This window comes from Apium graveolens, chromosome 3, assembly GCF_009905375.1.
Source record: "Apium graveolens cultivar Ventura chromosome 3, ASM990537v1, whole genome shotgun sequence".
Taxonomy (NCBI): Eukaryota; Viridiplantae; Streptophyta; class Magnoliopsida; order Apiales; family Apiaceae; genus Apium; species Apium graveolens.
Window position 1 is genome coordinate 8,122,716 of NC_133649.1, and position 22,665 is coordinate 8,145,380.

At 35.2% G+C, this 22,665-nt stretch overlaps 1 protein-coding gene and 1 non-coding gene across 2 annotated transcripts; one reads left to right on the top strand and one right to left on the bottom strand.

Annotated features, from left to right (window-relative positions):
- Positions 1-1,150: 1,150 nt before the first annotated feature.
- On the top strand, positions 1,151-3,812 carry LOC141711581 (pentatricopeptide repeat-containing protein At3g58590). Its single transcript, XM_074514125.1, has one exon. It carries the CDS (start codon positions 1,229-1,231, stop codon positions 3,536-3,538), a length of 2,310 nt encoding a protein of 769 aa, XP_074370226.1. The 5' UTR covers positions 1,151-1,228; the 3' UTR covers positions 3,539-3,812.
- A 9,854-nt stretch (positions 3,813-13,666) lies between these two features.
- Positions 13,667-13,773, bottom strand: LOC141715305 (small nucleolar RNA R71). Its single transcript, XR_012572072.1, has one exon. It is a non-coding gene; the product is annotated as a small nucleolar RNA R71 (small nucleolar RNA).
- Positions 13,774-22,665: the final 8,892 nt, after the last annotated feature.

Below are 22,665 nucleotides of genomic sequence, written 5' to 3' on the forward strand. Positions count from 1 at the left end.
ACAGACAGGCCCAGGTCCAGGCCCAGGTCCCGGCCCAGGCCCATTCGATGCAGATCGAGCTGGATTTATAGAAGGAACAGTCAAAATATTTGACGTACCCGCGCAAAATTTGATTTAAGCTCGGCCAAAACTCAAAGGCCCAAAAAAAGCGCGCCACGAAACTCAAATTCAATTGATGCTCTTAGTTTCCAAAAATTCAATCCGCTCCAAAAATTTCCATATCAAACAAATGAATCTCCAGTTCAAAGTCTTTCAAAAAAGACATGAAATATTGAAATCTACTTATCCCTCCCTTCCCAAATAATATCTCAATTTCAAAATTCACAACCCAAGTGAGTAAAAAATTCAATTCATCCCTCCAAAACCAAAACAAAACACTCCCTCTAAACAAACAGTTAGTAGTATATATTTGCACAAGCATATGTTCAGTTCAGTTCATCTCAATCTCTCCTCTTACCTCTTTTCGCGTGTTGTTCGAGTACATATTAGAGCATAGAAATGGAGAATGTTCCTGCGGTTTGCGAGGTAGTATACAACAACAACGAGAACATAGTTCCAGCATCAACAACAGTACTAAAGCCTATACCGAAAATTAAGAAGAAAAGAAAGTTTACGAGGCAGCCTCTGAGGGACATTACACACCTCTTCGAAAATCAATTATCTACAAGTACTACTTCAATTGCGGATCTCCGCAATTTTCACCCTGCTGCTCCATCTCAGCTAGCAGGTTCTTCTGAATTCAGTTATCGGAAACGAAAGGCGTCTGATTCGACACAGGACACAGTTTCGAAGTCCTTGAGGATGAATTTTCGATAGTCCTTTTTTTTATTGAATTATTTGCATATACATTTTGGTATCAAGATCTTCCTGTACCAAACATATGTTCTGTTGGGTATCCGAATTTTATAGAAGTAATTGAAAAAATGTTAAAAAATTTAACATAAATTCCGAATTGGTTCCTAAATCCTAAATGTGAAGTTAGTTCGTACCATGAACTTGTTACACGTCTTTTATTTCTTTTTTACGTTTTTTAAACAATGGTATAGTTGATTGATAAATCATCAATAAAATTTTAAAATCGATATCTTTCGGTACAAAATTGATCTCTAACATAAGATTTTTACGTATTGATATTTTTAATCTAGTTAAACATGCTCGCGTCGAAACAATTATAAAAACCGCGCTTCTTCCTTGGTTCTTTTATTTTGTTTGGTTCATTTTGCACTGCATGAGAAAAGCAACTCGTGTATCTTCATTGTGCACTTGTTTGTATACCTGCAATTTTCACCTCAGCTCTGTCTTAAATCTTTTACTTAAAACTCGAAACTATCATCATAAATCTCAACATCATTCTAAAAATGGTCAACTCAATCACGACACTCTCGTCACGCTTCTTCCAAATATCTCAAATCTCGAAGGCACCAAGTCTCTGCACGCACTCAGCATCACATTGGGCTCAAATCACACCCAATCGATCTTCCTTAACAACAATATCATCTCATTGTATGCTTCAATGGGGTTTTTGTGCAATGCACGCAAGGTGTTTGATGAAATGCCTGGGAGAAATACTGTTTCGTTTAATACGATCATTGGGTGTTATAGCCGAAATGGGTTTTTGGGTGATGCTTGGGGTGTTTTTTATGAGATGAGGAGATGTGGGGTTGTGTTTACGCAGTTTACGTTTGGCGGGCTTTTGTCGTGTGATTGTTTGGAGCTTTGGAGAGGAATGTATTTGTATGGGTTGATTGTAAAGAGTGGGTTGCTTTATGTTGATGCGTTTGCGGGGACTGCATTGTTGGGATGTTTTGGGAGGAATGGGTGTTTAGATGAGGTTATTCGGGTTTTTGAAGACATGCCGAAGAAGAGTTTAGTGACTTGGAATTCGGTGATATCGTTGTTTGGCCATCACGGGTTTGGGGAGGAATGTATAGTTATGTTTCGTGAGCTTATGAGAATTGAAATGCCACTTTCCTTGTATTCTTTTGTGGGTGTTTTATCTGGATTTGTTGGGGAAGAAGACTTGGAATCAGGAGAACAAATACACGGTTTAATGATAAAATGTGGGTTATGTAATGAGGTTTCAGTAGTTAATGCTTTACTTAACATGTATGTGAAGTGTTCCAGCATAGATACGGCTGAGATGATGTTTGAACAGATGCAAGTTCGTGATATAGTGTCTTGGAACACTATCGTAGTGGTGCTTGCAAGAAGTGATAGGCCAGGGAAGGCATTAGAGTGCTTTAAAAGTATGAATAAGGATGAGATCATTCCTAGTCAGACTACATTTGTCAGTGTCATCAATTCATGTACTGTACTAAAGATCCTACATTGTGGAGAGTCGATTCATGCCTTATTGATCATGAAAAGATTCGAAGTTGATGTTTTTGTTGGTAGCTCGCTGGTTGACTTTTATGCCAAATGTGGTAGAATAGGAGATGCTCATCAGTGTTTTGATGAAATACAAGATAAAAATGTGGTTTCGTGGAATTCTTTGATGCTTGGTTATTCAAATACAAGTTCTTCAACTTCTGTATATTTACTGAGAAAAATGATTCGAATGGGTTACCAGCCCAATGAGGGTTCTTTTTCTACTGTCCTTAGAGTGTCCTTCAACACAGAGTTGCAGCAGCTTCATTCGTTGCTGATAAAAATGGGTTATGATGACAATGAGTATGTGTTGAGCTCACTTATTAGCTCATATGCTAAAAATGGTCTCGTAGACGATGCCTTGGCCTTTTCTGCTGAGGCAAACATGAAGCTCCCAGTTGTGCCCTCTAATGTCATTGCCGGTATTTTTAACAGAACTGGCCAATATCACCTGACTCAAAAGTTGTATTCTTTACTTGAGGAACCAGACAATGTATCTTGGAATATATTGATTACAGCTTGTTCACGCAATGGTGATTACAAGGAGGTTTTTGAGCTTTTTGGCCAAATGAAGATATATCAAGTCCATCCAGACAAGTATACTTATATTAGCCTCTTAAGCGTCTGTACTAGAATTTGTAACCTAGATTTAGGCAGATCACTTCATGGCCTTATCATTCAAACTGATTATGACACATTTGTGGGTAACATACTAATAGACATGTACGGAAAATGTGGAAGCCTTGATAGTTCGATAAAAATCTTTGATGAAATGAAAGACAAAAATGTGATCTCGTGGACAACTTTAATGTCTTCACTTGAATTGCACGGTCATGCCTACGAGGCAGTAAAAAAATTCAGAGAAATGGAGATGATGGGGTTTCTGCCAGATGAGGTTGCTTTTGTTGCAGTGCTTTCAGCATGCAGGCGCATAGGATTAGTGAAAGAGGGATTGGAATTGTTTGAGCAGATGAAATCGAAGTACAAGATAAAACCGAAAATGGACCATTATATACTCGTGGTCGACTTATTGGCTAGATATGGCCACCTGAAAGAAGCAGAGCAGTTGATTACTAGAATGCCTTTTCCCCCAAATGCACGAATATGGCGAATTTTCCTCGAAGGTTGCCAGAGACAGAGACATGCAGAGGACCTTGCTCTATGTATCTAAACTAATAATTCAGGTTGTGAAACAATTTATCATGTAACTGTTCCTCACTTTTTACCGGATATTAATTCTGATTGTTATTAGTTTGAAATGCTTATAGTTACCGTATAAAGAGGTTGGTACCATTTTTCACAACAATTTGTCTTGCCTGTATCCAATTACAGATGTGTTAAGCATCTGATAGACGATAGCTTATGATCGAAAAATTAGCTCAGACTGCTATCATCAGGTCAGGTGCTTTGTAATGAACTCTATGACCTGTAGTAATCTACACTATAATAAAACAAAATACTTGTGTCATTATTAATGACGTGTCATTCTATTATTCAATAATAATGTCATATTTTGCTTATGCGTCAATTTCTCATTTAATCTCATTTTTTATATTGCTTTAAAATTTTCTCTATCAAATCCTCTACTTCTCTCTCTCTTTTCGTTAATTTTAATTCTCCATTTCTCACTCATTAATCTCCACTAATTCTCTTTCCATTTTTCATCCTCTTTAATTCTAATTATTTACTCATTTTTTTGACTGTTTCACAATACTGTAAAATATTTTAATGAATCCTAACTATTGACATTTTTCATTGTGTAATAGAAATGTGTGTAGAAGAAATAATATATTGATAAAAAAAATTCAAAATCAAAAGAGTAATTCTCCACGAGCATATGAAAAACTGGAACGAGATCCAAAAAAAAAAATCCCATAAAAGAAGCCGAGGAATACAAATTGAATTTTGAGAAATCTGAACGAAAAAGTAAAAGTGAACGAGATGCGAGGGGAAAATTTTTGTTTAACATTTCCGGAAAGACCACCTATTTGTTCGTTTACCGGGTTCAGCCTTGGCTTTTTGTGGCATCTTCTACCCACATCTCTATGTGTCCGCAGCTGCTTCCATATGGAGAAAGATAGATTAACAACATCTCTATCTCTATCTCTATATGGTGACTATCACCTAACGTCTTACACTCAACAGCTTATCACTGTTACCGCGAGAAATGACTTGGTCGAAACCCAAGTGTGGGAGAACATGTTATCTTTCATGCGGACGAGACTTAGTCAATGTCAGAAAAGGGCCAAGCCAAAACAAACGCGACGCTATACCACTTAACTCTTCCGGTTTTGGTGGACAACCTGGTAAACAAACATCTACAAGAATTAACTTATTAACTCCCCCGAACAGTACTATAAGAATCAGTAATGAAAATCCCCCTGAAGGTGATGGTGGTAAGAAATTAAAAGAAATAGGCTCTCTCGACTATAGGGACTTCATCGAAATACAACTGGTTATAGAAAAAAATAGAGAGTTTGCTTTACGCAGCACGACCGCTATTTGAATATGGAACATCATAACAACGAATGGGAATGAAACGTTTATAGCTCCTATATAAACTACTAGGAAGATCATAGCGAAAAAGTCGAGACCTAACAAAAGAAGTAGACCTGAAGTGTTGCGAAAGACTTGGATGGAAAATGAAACTAAATGTAGTAAACTGATGGGGTGCGGAGCAATAGGTCGAATTACTATACAAAGAAGAGTTGTAAACTATATGACTTCTTGTTCGGGTAGGAAGATATCGGTATTTTCTTGTTCCTTCTCTTCGATTTCATTGCGAAGGATAGGAACCTCGTTTAATTACCATATAAGCAGTAGTGTTGAGTGAATCATTTTTCTTAATACTACGGTACGATTTAGTGCGCTACCTGTTCAACGAAGCAGTAGCAAGAAAAGGGTACCAAGCAATCTCGAAAGCTTCCGTTTCCAGTTCAGAATCCTATGTGAGGAAATAATCCTAGGTCAAGACAGTAGCATGGTCAACTTTTCCAAATGAACATTCAGTACATGTATCAGTCCGTGGAAGAGTGAAAGGGTCACCACTACCGGTGATCTCCCCCTAATCTTAGATAGGTCATTATTCTTTTTGTACCTCGAAAGGGTCCTCCTCCTTATGATGTTATGGACGGCTGCCCGAAGTGCGTGCAAGGGGTAAACTTGGATTCAGATTGTGCGTGCCCGGCCCTTCGGGTGTTATATTTTGGCTGAGTTTATCGTACCTACGACCCCATGTTAGGCGGCATGCAGGATACCAGGCTGAGAAACCGGGGCAATCCACTATGTGTCAATCGCTAGTGCATCTAGAGCTCGGCGCCCAGCTAAGCTGGAGAGGCCTAGCCTGATTAGAGAAGTGCTAATTGAGTTTGGATAGACTTCATTCAAGAATGCCGCTCATCTGACCCCAAGGTGGTCCGTATCCTATAAAAGCTGTCACAATCATTAATAGGAAGATTACAACTCCGCTATACCGAACAAATTCCCTAGGACTGCTATAACTCCGATAATATAGACTTTAAGTAAAATTTATAAAAAACCTTTATATGATCTTTATACAACATACACAAAAAATTATTTTTACCATATTATGAAATATAAATATATAACCTATTCTTTAATATATATTTTAAAATTTAAAATATTTTTTTTACTAAATTAACACATTAATTTCAAATAAACTAAATATTAATCAGGTATCGGCCCGCGAACTAATCTAGTACTAATATATACTACTACTCTAAAAATCCTGAGGACACCTACCGCTTCCCCTTTCTCTTATTCATGTTATATAAGTTTTTCAACTTCACTCTTCCTCAAGCATTAGTTAACCACTCACCTGCCCATCATATGCCTAATTATGACTTGTGTTTGGGCGCATCAAGGATAGCAAACGGCTCGGTCGGTTCGGGTTTTGTGAAAATCAGACCCGGATTCAAACATGTATGTTGGGTCTGGACCCGGACCCGTTACTATCCGAATATTTATATCTAGACCCGATCCATCGAGTTTCGGTTTGGTTCCGATTTTTATCGGGTCTCAATTTATTTATACCATTATTTATCGAATCTTAATTTATATTCTCTCTGTCCCACCGGGGGACGGTGAGTTCGACACACATTTTAATGCTCCTCTAAAATATAGTTATATAATTATTTTAATTTTTTTTGAACAAAAATTTGATATTCAAAGTTTAATACAGAAAAAAAAAATAAAAAAAAAATTACGGAAGTATATTTTATATTCACCTTAAGATATGTGTCGATTGTTGAAAAAAACATATAGCGAATCGAATGGGATAGAGGGAGCATATACCCGTATTTATGTAACATAAGAAAAAAATGTATATTCATTGTTTAGTTAAGATATTTAAATTGACTAAATGCCTAGCAAAAACTTTAGCGTACTAAATTCATAAATTGAACTCTAATTAAGTCAACAAGCTTTATAAGCTAAGTATATTAAATCACACAAAAATATATAAATTTAAAGATGAATAAATAGTAATTATAGATACTAGTATGCAACATCCATATATTAAAAATATAGTTTTAATACTTTATGAGTAGTATTTCTACCTGATTCTGTTACAAGTAAGCTAAATTAAAATTATTCAAAATTTTAATATTTAAGATATAATATTATACTAGCTTAAAACCCGTGGGATGCACGAATTATTTTTAATATTATATTTTTTTTAATTTAGTTTGAATTGAAAAATTTAAGCTCTGAAATTTATTTATAATAAATTTTTGAGAATATGATTTGATAATTATTTTAAATATGCATGTGTGAAATTTTAGTTTTTAAAAAAATATCACTAATTTCAAGATTTAATTTTGTTGAAATTCATAGGTGCGTTTACAAAAAATAATTATGTTTTAATTAAAAGATAAATTTTAGCTCAAATTATCTTTACTTTGATATACCGAACAAATGTAACTAATTATATTGAAATCTATTTTGGTTTAATTTGTTTAAACCCGGATCAATGATAAAAAGTTAATGTATCAATAAAAAAAAATTGTTAACCCGAATAAAAGTACATATTATTTTATTTTATCCGTTACAGTTATTTTCTTATTTTAATTTTGATTTATCATGAATCATTTGTATAATTTTTTTAGCCCAGATGAATAATAGGTATTTATTTATATTAGTCCTACACAATTATCTTGACTAAGGAATCATCTATATTTTCATTTTATTAAAATAATTTTGAATATTACAGAAATTGAAAAAACTTTTATTATTTCAGGTAGGATCTTAATTATCCCACAATCCTAAGTCTACATTATACCTAACAACAAATTAGGTTGACTTTAATTTTATTTTAACACTAATCAATAATATAAAAGTTACATTTAGTTTGAATTTAATTTTAGTTTTAGTGTAGGTCAATAATATACATTATTTTGTTTTTAATTTTATTTTAGCTCCGGTTAAATATTATTTTGTTCTAAGCCGAATAGATAACATATTTTGTTTTATTCTGATGACATTATAGCGACCAATACATTATGTTGTAGCCCGGTTTGATAATATTATTTTTAGATAGATGAGTAGTATTTATTATATTGTTTTATTCTAAGGTAGCAAATCTTGGTTTTAGTCTCAGACCAGTTATGTCAACCAAATCCAACTAATTATATTTAGTTTTTGTTTAATTTCATTTTAGTCCCAAATGAATATTATTATATTTTAGACCAAATTGATAATCACTATAATTTTATTATAGACAAATGTCATTATACCTGCCAAACGAATTTACTTTAAATTTAATTTATTTTAGCTCGTTTTTTTGTTTTAGTCTGATATTATATTGACCAAACGAATTTATATTCAAAATTTTATCAGTCTTGATTATTTCTATTTTAATCTGAGACTACAAATCCAACTAATTGTACGTAATTTATTTTGATATTTTTATTTAGGTTTAGATCAATAGTATAATTTTTTAATAATATATTTTTTTTTAAATCAAAACTATTATACATATTACAATTTTATTTATATTTATATAATTAAATTATGAATGGTAATCTATTTATGAGAGTGTTTTATTTTAAACATTACTATAATTACCATGATCAGGCCGACTACCAATCAAACTTTCATTATTTTAAATTTAATTTTAGTTCTGGTTAAATATTATTTTATTTTAAGCCGAATAGATAACATATTTTATTTTTTTATAATGACATTATATCGACCAACGCATTATGTTGTAACCCGGTTTGATAAAATATATTTTAGCTAGATTAGTAGTATTTATTATATTATTTTACCTTGAGGTAGCAAATGTTGAATATAGTGTTAGACCGTTATGTCAACCAAATGCAGCTAATTATATTTAGTTTTTGTTTAATTTAAGTTAGCCCGAAATGAATATTATTATGTTTTAGATCGAATTAATAATATGTATAATTTTATTTTAGCTTGATGATGTTATATCTGTCAAACGAATTTACTTACAATTTATTTTGTTTTGACTCGTCTATTTTTTTGTTTTAGCCTAACGATATTATATTGACCAAAAGAATTTGCTTTCAATTTTTTATCAGTCTTTTTTATTTTATTTTAATCTGAGACTGCAAATCCAACCAATTGTACGTTATTTATTTATATTTTTTATTTAGGATTGGATCAATAGTATAATTTTATTTAAAATTATATATTATTTTGTTTAAATCAAAATCATTAGACATATTATAATTCTATTTGTAAACAATATTTAAATAAAATAAATAATTAAGTAGCTGAAAAGTGTAATTTAATAGTTATTAGTGGTTATAATATTATTATTCTATTTTATTAAATAAACCTGTATGTGATATTTAAAAGAAGTTGTTTTAATTGAGAGGAATAAAAAAGGTAACGTGTTATAGTTGAAAACGATTTTTATTTCTTTTTCTATTATAATTACATTACTAAAAGAAGTCGTTTTAATTGAAAGTAATAAAAAAGATAACGTGTTATAGTTGAAAAAGATTTTTATTTCTTTTTCTATTCTAATTCGATTACTAAGGTTAATAAATTTTTTAAGTAACATAAGGGTAATTCAGTAAATTCAACATGTACCAAAAAATAGGTACCGTACTAAAACTTTCAATGTTTCGTCTTTTATATAATAGTAATAGATATATATAATTGATATTTTATCCGGGTTTCGAATCGGTTCAGGGTTCGGTAGTGGTTCGGTTTGGGTTTCGGGGTCGGTTAGGTTCGGTTAGGAAAGATCCAAACTCGACCCGAAATTTACTCAGGTCTATATATGAAAACCAAACTCATACCCGATTTTTTTTTTAATTTTATTTCTCAACTTATCTTATTTTTTCATTTTTATTAACTTTAATTTTAAAAAATATTTTTAAATGTTAATCTAATATAAAATACATGAATAAATTTAATTATATTTAAAAAGTATTTATATTAGTTTATTTAAATAAAAACATTATTGTAAAAAAATTATCCAAACACTTATGTAATTTAGAAGTTTACTTATTCATTTTAAATTAAAAATTACTAATTTTAAAATTCCCCAAACTGACACATAATCTTTCTATAAATTAAGAGAATTGTGGTCGTACTTTACATTTATTTTTCAAATAGTGGCCAAATTTTAAAATTTCAAAATTATGTCCAACCTTTCTTTCCGCCTTTCAAAAAAATGATGGCCTTCAAATCCCATTAAATTTTCTTCTTTAACTATTATATTTTTAAAGAATAAATTACAAAGTGGTGGTTTTATCGTAAATATATTTTCTTCGATTTCAACTTAATTAAATATGTTAGATATCACATGTATTTAACAATATGTTTAATATAAGTTGACTACATACCATATATTACTAATATATATATTATAGACTAATTTGCACTTTGTATACCAAAACTTTGACTGAATTTCACTTCAGGTTTAATATTTTAAACTAAAACAGTTTGCACCCCAAAGTTTAGAAACACCGTCAATAAGCATCCCTTTAACGTTTCTGACGTTAAGTCAGACGTTAACACTATTGTTAGAGGGGTATTTCTGATAATGTATATTTTCAAAAAAATTATGCAAACATAAATTACAGTGTGCATCCCATATTTTATCTTGAATCTCATTTTAGATCTATAACTTTATAGTATAACAATTTGCATCCCATAATAAATTTATCTAAAATAATTCAATTTTCTTTTTTATAGTTTTGATTATTTTTAATAGTTTTGATATAATTTAAAATGAAATATAATAAGTCGAAGTATAATATTCCCTCTATCCCACCAAATTCTTTACATTGGGGGATGTAGGCTCGACACACAATTTAAAACTCTTATTAAATGTAGTTGCCTCAATTTTTTTTAAAATTCTTTTCTTTTAAATAAAAATTTAATGTTCAATTTTTTTGTACAAAAAAAATAAAATTTTAAAAATCAACTATGGTACTATAATTTGTAGTAGCCTCAGTTATTGTACGGATGGAGTATAATATTAGGAAAAAAAGTAAATAATCATTAGCTAAATATAATAGGATAATGAGAATAATTAAAGATAGTCTGATCCTAATACTTAAAAATTAATTTTAAATGGTCAAGATTATAATATTATATGATATATACTTGTATAATACTAAAAATATATACTTAAATTCATAAATAACTTATGCTTTTATGATTTGTAAATTTTATAAATAAAGTAATATCGTATTATAAAATTCTTAATCCTCTTTGTCTCTATTTTCTTTCTGATTTCAGTTATATTATAATTGTGAAAATAACACTGAATTAATTATAATTTTGTGAGTTTCGTGTCATTCATAAAATTTTATACATTGACTTTTAAAACTTAATATACAACCAAAATAGTAAAAATTTCGCGTTAAAAAATTATATAAACTAGACCAAATTAACTAATGGTCCAGTTTTAAAATCATAAAGTGAACATAAAAAATAATATAACTCGATTATTTTTTGATAATCTGAAATTACCATTATTTTTTGATAACTGAATTACAAAACTCTAGGATGCAAAGTAAGATTGGAGGAAAATTCTAGGATGCAAACTGAAATATAAAAATGTTACCAAAAATGTCTTTCTGACAATTAACGTTAACGTCTGAGTTAATGTCAAAACTACCAAAGGGATGAAAAAGTCACCATTTTTTAAGTTTATGATGCAAACTGTTAATGTTAAAAGTAATAGTACCAAAGTGAGATTAACCAAAGTTTTGGGATACAAAGTGCTAATTGTTAAGTGACATTTATGTCCACTTAGAACATCCTATATAGGCTTGAATTGGTGTCTTATACTCAAGTTATTTGTGTATTTGATGTGTTTTGTAGTGTTTTTGCATTTCAGGCATAGTTGAAAGAATCAGGAGATTTAACATTGCTTTGGTGCTAAATTGGTGTTAGGAATGTGTCCAGGAAGTTAGCTCGTGGAATGCCATCTCGAACCAGCAAAGAAAATAAAAAATGAGAAGTTTTTCCAGAAGGTCAGCGCGCCCGCGCTGTGAAGCGCGCGCCCGCGCCGGGTTGTCAGAGTTGCAGCGCACCCGCGCTGGTGAAGCGCGAGCTCGCGCTGTTGCAAGTAGAAGATGGATTTTCTGGGCTTCTGGATTGATTGGGCTGCTATATAATGACAACTTAAGGTCGTTTTTAATAAGAAACACGTACCAGAGCTTAAGGAGAAGACATCAAGAAGTCCTAGGAGCACAAATACAACCAAGGCGAAGAGGATTTAGTTTATTCTTGTGATTCTTTGTTTAAGTTGTAATATTGGATGCTAGTTTTCTTGTTTGTTGAACCTATTACTCTTGTTTAACGTACTTTGGTTTTATATTCAGTTTTATAAAGACTTAGTTTATTATACCATGCTTTCATCGGAACCAACGGTGATGATGAGTTCGGCTATGGACTAATCGTTATCGTGGGGTTCTAACGGATTTATTTATGGATTTCTTTAGTTAATTTGTCTCGATACCTTAGTGTGTGGTGATTGTATGATATCCTAGTATTAGTTGAACTTATTCATCTTATGAGCGTTGCGAACTTATAAGATAGCGTGTTAATCTCTGTTGAAGCGAAAGTGAATATAGGGGTTTAGAACTTGTCATGCTAGCACAGGTTCATGTATTTGATATGCATGATTCATAGGTAATTTTAACCATCTTGCTTGCCCTATGTAATCATGATAGATAACTTGCGCATTAAACCGTTATGTTGTCAAATTCTATAGACATATAGGGTCTCAATATAATTGGTGTCTATTCAGCTTCTATCACTTTTGTGGATGTCTGGTAGTAGGGTATTCGTGCAACGAAAGTTGGCATTTACTAGGTTCGTGTTATCTGATTAGTGTCATCACCATTGCATGCTAAGGTTAAGAACAAAAAGACTATTGAATGAAGTATCTAATGATGTTAGAATCATATATTTGTGTCATATAAGTAAATCAACCTTAATTATCTTAGTAATATTAATTAGTATAGTCTCTTAGTTAATCGTAGTTATAAACAATCTCAACTTGTTATCATCTTAACATTGAATAATAATCATACCATTGTTGCATAAGTACATTGATTGAAATTAATCTAAACCAGTCTTTATGGGAATGAACTAGAATTAATTCTATATTACTTGCAATCGCGTATACTTGCTTGAATATTAGCGCGTGTTTTCGTCCTAACAAGTTTTTGGCGCCGCTGCCGGGGACTCGGTGTTAATTTTTAGTTTATGTGCTTGACATCAGTGGTCGTTAAAGTTCACTGACTCAGATATTTTACTTGTTTTCGTGTTGCTTTGTCAGGTACTCTAGAGAGCGTGTATTCTAACGCGTTCTCAATCTTGCAAGAGAACACTGGATAAAGTAGAGAAAGAAGTTCTTGTTGAGGAGAAAGTTACAAAAGAAGCTCTTGTTGCAATGGGTGAACTAGAAGCGAATACAAAAGCTTTGATGGAATATTCTCAGCGAAAGATCAATGATATTCAGTCTAGCATTGTCAGACCAGCCATCGTGGCTAACATTTTTGAAATCAAGGCTAGCACGATTCAGATGGTGCAGAACTCAGTTCAGTTTGGGGGTTCTCCGACAGAAGATCCCAACATGCATATTAGAGATTTCATCGAGATCTGCGACACTTTCAAATTCAATCATGTGTCTGAAGATGCTATAAAGCTAAGGCTTTTCCTATTCTCTTTGAGGGATAAAGCTAAGTGTTGGTTGCATTCTCTACCACCAGGCTCTATCACTAAGTGGGAAGATCTTGCTCCAAAATTTCTTACTAAGTTCTTTCCTATGGCGAAGACTGCTGCAATCAGGAATGCTCTTACTCAATTTGCACATCAATCAGGAGAGTCTTTGTGTGAAGATTAGGATCATTACAAGGAGATTCTTAGAAAGTGTCCTCATCATGGGATGCCTGACTGGATGATTATCAACTATTTTTATAATGGCTTGGGAGCACAGTCTAGACCCATGCTCGATGTAGCATCAGGTGGAGCCTTATGGGCCAAAAGCTACGATAAAGCTTATGAGTTGATTGAACTGTTGGTTGTTAATGAATACTAGAACCCTTCTCAAAGACTAAAATAGCAGGAATTCTGGAGGTAGATGTAGCTACTGCTGTAGCTGCTCAGCTTAAGCCTTTGACGATGAAGGTGGATTCTTTGGCTAATTATAGGGTTAATCAGATCACTAGTGTCTGTGAGCTTTGTGCTGGTGTGCATGAGACGGAGCAGTGTGCTATTTCTAGTGAATCAGCTCAGTTCGTGAGCAACTTTCAGAGGTCGCAGCACCCAGTTCCAGCCAATTATCATCCTAAAAACCGCAATCATCCTAACTTCAGCTGGAGCAATACTCAGAATGCGGTTGAACAACCTTATCAGCGGTATTCAGCAAAACAGTATAACCCTCATGGTTTTCAGCAACCGTAATATGCACCAAGACAACAACTCCAGCTGCAACAGTCTAATGAAAAATCTGAATTGGAGGAGTTGAGGCTCATGTGCAAGAGCCAAGCGGTTTCTATTAAGACCTTGGAAAATTAAATTGGGCAGATTGCCAAAGCCTTGCTGAATCGACAACCTAGGACTCTCTTTAGTGACACAGAAGTTCAAGGCAATAAGGAAGCTAAAGAGCAGGTTAAGACAATTACATTGAGGTCCGGGAAGGTTGCAAGCCAAGAAAAAGCTCAGGTTTCAGAATCTGAAGATGTGGCTGAAGAAGAAGTGCATAAGGAAGCAGAAGTGGAACCAAGGAAGAAAACTGTGGAACACACTCCTCCTGAGGTTAATACAGGGGAGAAGCAGATCTATCCTCCATAACCTTTTCCTAAGAGGTTGTAGAAGCAAAAGTTGGATAAGCAGTATGCGAAGTTTCTGGAGGTGTTCAAGAAACTTCATATCAATATACTTTTGGTTGAAGCTCTTGAACAGATGCCTAGCTATGTGAAGTTTATAAAAGGTATTCTCTCTCGGAAAGCGAAGCTCGATGACTTAGAGACTGTTGCTCTAACGGAGGAATGCAGTGCTGTGATGCAACGGAAGTAGCCTCCGAAGCTTAAAAATCCTGAAAGCTTCACTATTCCTTGTACTATTGGAAACTTATCGTTTGACAAGTGTTTATGTGATTTGGGAGCTAGCATCAATCTGATGCCTTTGTCTTTCTTCAAGAAGTTGGATTTACCTGATCCAAAGCCTACTTATATGTCCTTACAGTTGGACAATCGTTCTATTACATATCCACGAGGCATTGTGAAGGATGTCTTAGTCAAAGTGGACAAACTTATCTTTCCTACTGATTTTGTAATTCTTGATTTCGAGGAGGATAAAAAGATTCCCATAATCTTGGGAAGACCATTCTTGGCTACTGGCCGAACCTTGATTGATGTGCAGAAGGGTGAGCTCATTATGCGAGTGCTGGATCAGGATGTGACGTTCAATGTTTTCAATGCCATGAAATTCCCTACTGATAATGAGGAGTGCTTAAAAGTGGAGTTGGTCGATTCTGTGGTTACTTCAGAACTTGATCAAATGCTAAGGTTTGATGCCTTAGATAAGGCCTTGTTGGGGAATTCAGATAGTGAAGACGATGAAGGTGATGATCAGTTGCAGTATTTGAATGCTTCTCCTTGGAAGTGAAGGCTGGATATGCCTTTTGAATCTCCTGGAATGGAAGAGCTGAAAAATGCTTAGGGGCGCCTCAAGCCATCTATCGAGGAAGCTCCTACACTCGAGCTTAAACCATTGCCTGAACACTTAAGGTATGTTTTTTTAGGTGATGCATCTACTTTGCCTGTTATTATTGCATCTGACCTTTTAGGTAGTGATGGGGAAAAGTTGTTGAGAATTCTGTGAGAATTCAAATCGGCAATTGGATGGACTATAGCAGATATCAAGGGAATCAACCCTTCGTATTGCATGCATAAAATTCTGCTAGAGGAAGGAAGCAAGCCAACTGTTGAGCAACATAGAAGGCTAAATCCGATAATAAAAGAAGTTGTGAATAAGGAAATTCTCAAGTAGCTAGATGCATGTATCATCTATCCTATTTCTGACAGTTCTTGGGTGAGTCCAGTTCAGTGTGTGTCGAAGAAAAGAGGCATCACAGTTGTTACAAATGAGAAGAATGAGCTCATTTCTACTCGAACAGTCACGGGGTGAAGAGTTTGCATGGATTATAAGAAGCTGAACAAGGTCACTAGGAAGGATTACTTCCCTCTTCCTTTTATTAATAAGATGTTTGACAGGTTGGCTGAGCATGAGTACTACTGTCTTTTGGATGGCTATTCGGGTTATAATCAGATTTGTATCGCTCCAGAGATCAGGAAAAGACTACCTTCACTTGTCCGTTTGGTACTTTTGCTTTCAGGAGAGTTTCTTTTGGGTTGTGTGGTGTACCTGTCACATTTCAGAGATGCATGATGGCTATCTTCTTTGACATGATTGGTCAGAATATGGAGGTGTTTATGGATGAATTCTCTGTGTTTGGTGATTCTTTCGATGAGTGCTTGCAAAATCTTGGCGCCGTTCTTAAAAGGTGTGTTGAGACCAATCTGGTTCTCAATTGGGAGAAATATCCCTTTATGGTGCAATAGGGCATCATTTTTTGGCACAAGGTCTCTAGTAAAGGTCTTGAGGTGGACAAAGCCAAGGTGGGGGTCAGTGAAAACCTGCCTCCACCAATTTCCATTAAGGGAGTCCGCAGCTTTCTATGTCATGCGGGTTTCTATAGGCGGTTCATCAAGGACTTCTCTAAACCATTGTGCAATCTTTTAAAGGAAGATGTTCCTTTCAAATTTGATGACGAGTGTCGAGCTGCTTTTGAGATCTTAAAGAAGAGTTTGATCACGACACCTGTCATAACTGCACCTGATTGGAATGAGCCTTTTGAAATGATGTGTGATGCAAGTGACTATGTAGTTGGAGCATTTCTTGGGAAAAGGAAGAAAAACATATTTCATGTGGTCTACTATGCTAGTAAGACCCTTAATGGTGCTCAAGTGAATTATACTACTACTGAGAAAGAACTCTTAGCCATTGTCTACGGTTTTGAGAAGTTTCGGTCTTATTTGCTCGGGACAAAGGTGACAGTTTTCACTGATCACGCTGTTATTCATTATCTCGTCTCAAAGAAGGACTCGAAGCCTAGATTAATTTGATGGGTTCTTTTACTTCAGAAATTTGAATTGGAGATCAAGGATAGGAAATGTACTGAGAATCAAGTTGTAAATCATCTCTCTCGGTTAGAAGATCCCTGTACAACTTTCCAGGATAAGACATTGATTAATGAGTCTTTTCCCGATGAGCAGTTGTTTGGGGTGCAAGAAGAAGAACCGTGGTTCACGGACATTATGAACTACCTTGTGAGCAATATTATGCCTCCAGACTTGTCTTCTACTCAAAGGAAGAAGTTTCTTCATGAGGTGAAGTGGTACATGTGGGATGAGCCATTTTTGTTTAGGCAAGGAGCTGACCAAATCATCAGGAGATGGATTTCATATAGCGAGACAGAGGGTATCTTGCGAGACTGTCATTCAACTGTTTATGGAGGTCACTATGGCGGAGAGAAGACAACAGCTCGTATCCTTCAAGCAAGATTCTTCTGGCCTACTTTGTTTAAGGATACACATCAGTTTGTTTTGAAGTGTGATCGTTGCCAGCATGTGGGTAATATGTCTAAAAGGGATGAGATGCCTCTTAATGTGCTTCTTGAGGTTGAAGTCTTCGATGTTTGGGGAATTGACTTCATTAGGCCATTTGTCTCATCTTGCAATAATCAGTATATCTTGTTGGCTGTTGATTATGTCTCGAAATGGGTTGAAGACAAAGCTTTGTCGATGAATGATGCGAAGGTAGTGCTTAATTTTCTTCATAAGCAGATATTCACAAGATTTGGGACTGCAAGAGTCATAATCAGTGACAAGGGATCGCAATTCTGCAATCGCAAGTTCACTGCTATGATGCAGCGATATAATGCGAATCATCGCATTGCTACAGCCTACCATCCTTAGACAAATGGTCAAGCTGAGGTGTCTAACAGAGAGATCAAGCGTATTCTAGAGAAAGTTGTGTGTCCATCAAGGAAGGACTGGTCTTTAAAGCTAGATGACGCTGTTTGGGCATATCGAACAGCATACAAGACTCCGCTAGGCATGTTTCCGTTTCAGTTGGTTTATGGTAAGGGATGTCATTTGCCTGTGGAGCTAGAGCACAAAGCGTATTGGGCTTTGAAAAAACTGAACCTTGATTTGGATGCAGCTGGTAAGAAAAGGATGCTTCAATTAAATGAACTAGATGAGTTTCGACTTCAAGCGTATGAGAATAACAAAATGTATAAGGAGAAAGTCAAGAGGTGGCATGATAGGGGTCTAGTGCTCAAATCATTTATGTCGGGGAAACAAGTTCTTTTGTTCAACTCTCGTCTCCGTCTTTTTCCTGGGAAGTTGAAGTCGAGGTGGTCAGGGCCATTTGTTATCAAAAATGTGTTTCCACATGGAGCGGTGGAGATTTTTGATAATGATCCGGGCCAAGCATTCAAGGTGAATGGATAGAGGTTGAAGCATTAATATGGGAATACAGAAAACCGTGAGTTGGTTAGTGCCGTTTTATTGTCCACTTGATCTCGGGATTTTACGTCAAGCTAGTGTTATTCCTAGAGGACTAACAATGAGATTTACAGAAGGGGGGTTGAATGTAAATCTCAAAACTTTTTCAGGTTTTGAGAAGTTTATTAAAGCAGTGTGTTCTAGATGAACAAGTGTATGAATTGCTTTGAGCTAATGCAGACAGATATATATTCAAACACAAAATGTAAAGAACACAACAAACTTTAAAAACTTTTCTGGTGGATTTGTTGTTCCACCAGAGATGGTATATTAGAAAATCTGTGTTCAACAATGTTGATCACAGCTGCATCCTAGTACAAACTAGATGAATTTTCTCTCAAGATATTTCTTAACAGCTCTGGAAAATCTCTATCTAATTACTAGCTTCTTCTTGGTTTATATATTACCAAGTGTACAAGTGAAAAACAATATAAAATTACAATAGTAAAATAAGTTCTTCACTTGCTTCTTTTCCTGTTCACTCAAGTACTTTGTTGACTATTGCATCTTTGTACTAAAGAAGAACGGCTGCTTTTTCTGTTGATCCTGAAATTCGGCTACCACATCTCACTTTTCTCTGTCAACCCATGTGCCTCTGTTTGTAGGTACAACTACCACTTATCAACGGGTAATTAGCAGAACATCCGTTGAAGCTTTCATCCGTTGATGACTTCATCCGTTGAAGGATGTTATCCGTTGAAGCTTTCATCCGTTGATGCTCTCATCCGTTGAAGGATGTTATCCGTTGAAGCTTTAGAGACATCCGTTGAAGCTTAGCTTCTCATCCGTTGAAGGTCTTTAAGTCATCCGTTGATACCACTTCATTTATACAAAATTACAAGGCATGAAATATTTACAATTGTCCTTCCTATCTGCATATCATCTAGTAGTCAACATGACTCATAGTTTCTCTCAACTTCTAAGAATTACATTTTAAATACAGAGACTGAAATATGCTACAATACTAGACTTATTTCTAAGTAAAGCTACACCATCAACGGATAGCCAAAGTGGTCTTATCCGTTGAGGCTACTGACACTAAATTTCTACTTAAGTGTTTTGTTAAACATATCATCAAACTAATGCACATATATTCCTAACAATCTCCCCCTATTTATGTCTATAAGAATTGTAGGCATAAATTCAGGGTTAACTTGATGATAACAAAACACTTAACAAATATTTGAATTGAAACTAAGTAGAAATATAAAAGTGCTGCAAAAGTGTATGTACTAGGAGGTAATTGAAGATTTACAGTATTTCCAAGGGTGCTCCTCTAGCCTGAGCAAATCATCATTTTCTTCTTTGTTCCCTGGTTTTCTTTCCTAGCCCTTTGTCATTTTCCTCAAATTGGAGTTGGAGTTGTCTGAAGAATTCAGCTTCATCTTCATCACTGATATCCAACTTAGATTGCATTTCCTTGAGAGTTTCATTGCTGGCAATCTTGAGTTGGTCTTCAAGTCTGAAAAATCTTCTGACTCCTTTGTCATCTCTAAATTCCATCAACCAATGAGGTGATTTGTGAATTTTAGTTCCCCTTTCTTGTATGAGTAAGGTTCTGGGCAAAGCATTTGGTTCCCTCCAAGTCTTCCTTATGTTGGCAATCTTGTTGAGAATTTCAGTCTTGGCTGTTCTGGTAAAGCCAGAATCCTTTTTGATGGCTGAAAAGACTCTGATCAAGGTAGAGTAGCCTTCATTTAGAATCCTGTAGAGAGGCCATGTTCTTTCCCCAGCTCCCTTATATCTGAACACCAATCTCTCTGGTAGCTGTCTGTAGGCAGCTATTCCCCTTACTTCCTCCAGCTCATCCAGATAGAGATTAATGTCTGAAGCTTCTTTTATGTCACAGATGTGAACATAATCATCTTTAGAAATGGGTGGCTTAGGGTTAGGTTTTTGTTTTTGAGTGAATTTCTTAGAGGTTAGGGGAGGTGTAGATTTAGATTTTCTTTTCTGTTTCTTTGGTAGTGGTAGATTGGTTAAAAAGGTAGGCAATGTGATGTTGTCCCAATCAATAGGTTCCTCTTTTGGAATGATTGGTTCACCATGGATATTTATAGAGGGATCAGCAACAAAAGGTTCAGGTATGGAAGGTAGTGGTTTAGATATAGATTTGGTATCTTCAGGGTTATCTTCACTCCTTCTGTATGCCTTGGCTTTTCTTCTGTTTCCCTTCTGCCATTCCTCTCTTTCTTCCACACTCTCACCAAATATACTCCCTAAAACCTCATCTAGGTTTGTAGTCTTGTCTTCACCCCTGACTTCAATCCCTTCTTCTTTTTCAACTAGACTTGACTTTAGCTGTTGTTCAAGCTTTGCTTGTGCTCTTTTGTCAGCCTTTAATTGCTTGTCTTCTTCCTTCTTGGCTATTGAGAATTTGGGATGTCCTTGCATCACACATATGCTCTTTCCCTCTCTAATGATAATAGCTCTATTTCTCCTTACAGCCTCATCCATGGTCTTTTTGAGATAAGCAATACTCCTGCTTAAAATCTTGTTCTCATCAGCTTTTGGAGGAGGAAAGTCCACTTCTTTTAAAGGATTCTTTGTTGAGTCCTTATTGGATCTTTCATTGGGCTTGAGAATTATAGCTTGTAGTTCTTTGGAAGAAGCTTCTCCATCCTTATGACTCCCTACTGGCTTGAGCTCCATGTTGATTGGTTCAATCTTTGTGCTAAATTTCACAGATGTTGATTTATTTTGTGTAGAACCAAACACCAATTGCAACCTTTCATCAATTCTCCTCCATTGTTCTTTCATTTGTATTTCAGCTGCTGCTAGCTGAATCAAATCAATTCCATCAGGTTTTCCCTTGATTTGAATGATTGGAGAGGTAGTGATGGCAGGAACTAGCACTTTAGATATCTGAATCTTTGTAGAGGGCTCTCCTTCCCCTTCCCTTTTATTCTCCCCCTTTTTGTTATCATCAAGGAGAGGGGTCAAGCCTTGTGCTTTTGCCAGCTGCATTAGGAGATTGGTTTGAGATTGTTGGTTGAGAAGAAGGGTGGCCACAGAGTCTTCAATTCCTTGAACTCTGTCTTCCAACTTGGCCAGCCTTTGTTCAGTAACTGAGTCCTTTTTCAATCTCGAAACCAAGTCCTGCAAAGTACCATAGGGCATGACTGAATCCAATTTTTCTGAAGTGAAGGATTTCAAGTCAGCAATATCTTTCCTGAGATCATCTAGACTCATATTTTGCTTTACTTTCTGCAACTTCATGAGATGCAGTGAGTCCAGGTGAGCTTGGAGGATAGCCTTGATATTTGCATTTGAAGTGTTCAGAATGGCCTGTTGAATAGTGATGATTTGTTTGACCAAGTGGACATTGAATGCACCTGTTCTATGCTCCTTAGTCAGGGCCCATTCAGGTAGATTAGGAATGGAACTAGGGTCTTCATCTCCCCCTATGTTCATGCTTCCATCAGAAAAAATAGAGTCATCATCATCAGAATTTACTCCAAATTCCTCAGATGGCTCACCAGCTGTAGAAGGCATCCTGTTAATAGCAGCTTTATCCCTTTGAAGAGATTCTGTTGAGTGCACTAGATGTAGTGTCCTTTCTGCCTCCTCATTGCCCTGAGCAGCCAACAGTTGATAGGCTGTCACAGGATGAGTAAAAGTGTCAGCATCCAAGGAAATGTTATCAATTACAGCTTTGTAATGTTGCTGAAATTGTCTTTCCTTTTCAGCATCATCCACCATCATTGACTCATGAGCAATGGCTGGTTCCACCCTTGTATCAACTGTACCTGCTTTTCTCTCTTTTTCTCTATGTTCTTGCATCAGGGGCTCCCCCTGGCTCACACATCTCACTCCCTCACCTTCACCTTCTAAGGTGGTACTCCACTCACTGACTTTTGCCATGCTGGAAGAAATAGCATGCATTTTTGTGCTCTCAATCTCTCCTTTTGCCTGGGAGCAACCCAGCCTCTCACTCAAATTTTCACTCCCTGCCCTCAATCCTAAAAGTGATTGCACAGTATTCATGTCTTCTACACTTGGAATCATTTCAGTTATTTGTGTAGAGACTATCAACGGATGTGGAATATCCGTTGAAGTTGAAACTGTTGTTATCAACGGATAACTGCTGTTAAGCTTATCCGTTGAAGAGCAACCACTTGTCAACGGATGAGTGATATCCGTTGAAGAAGGAAAAGAAGATGAAATTGAAAGTGATATAACTGTTGAATCTGTATAGATTGAT

What these genes read in the sequence shown, in the direction of transcription:
- LOC141711581 (XM_074514125.1), top strand. Translation starts at nt 1,229, where the DNA reads ATGAGAAAAGCAACTCGTGTATCTTCATTGTGCACTTGTTTGTATACC.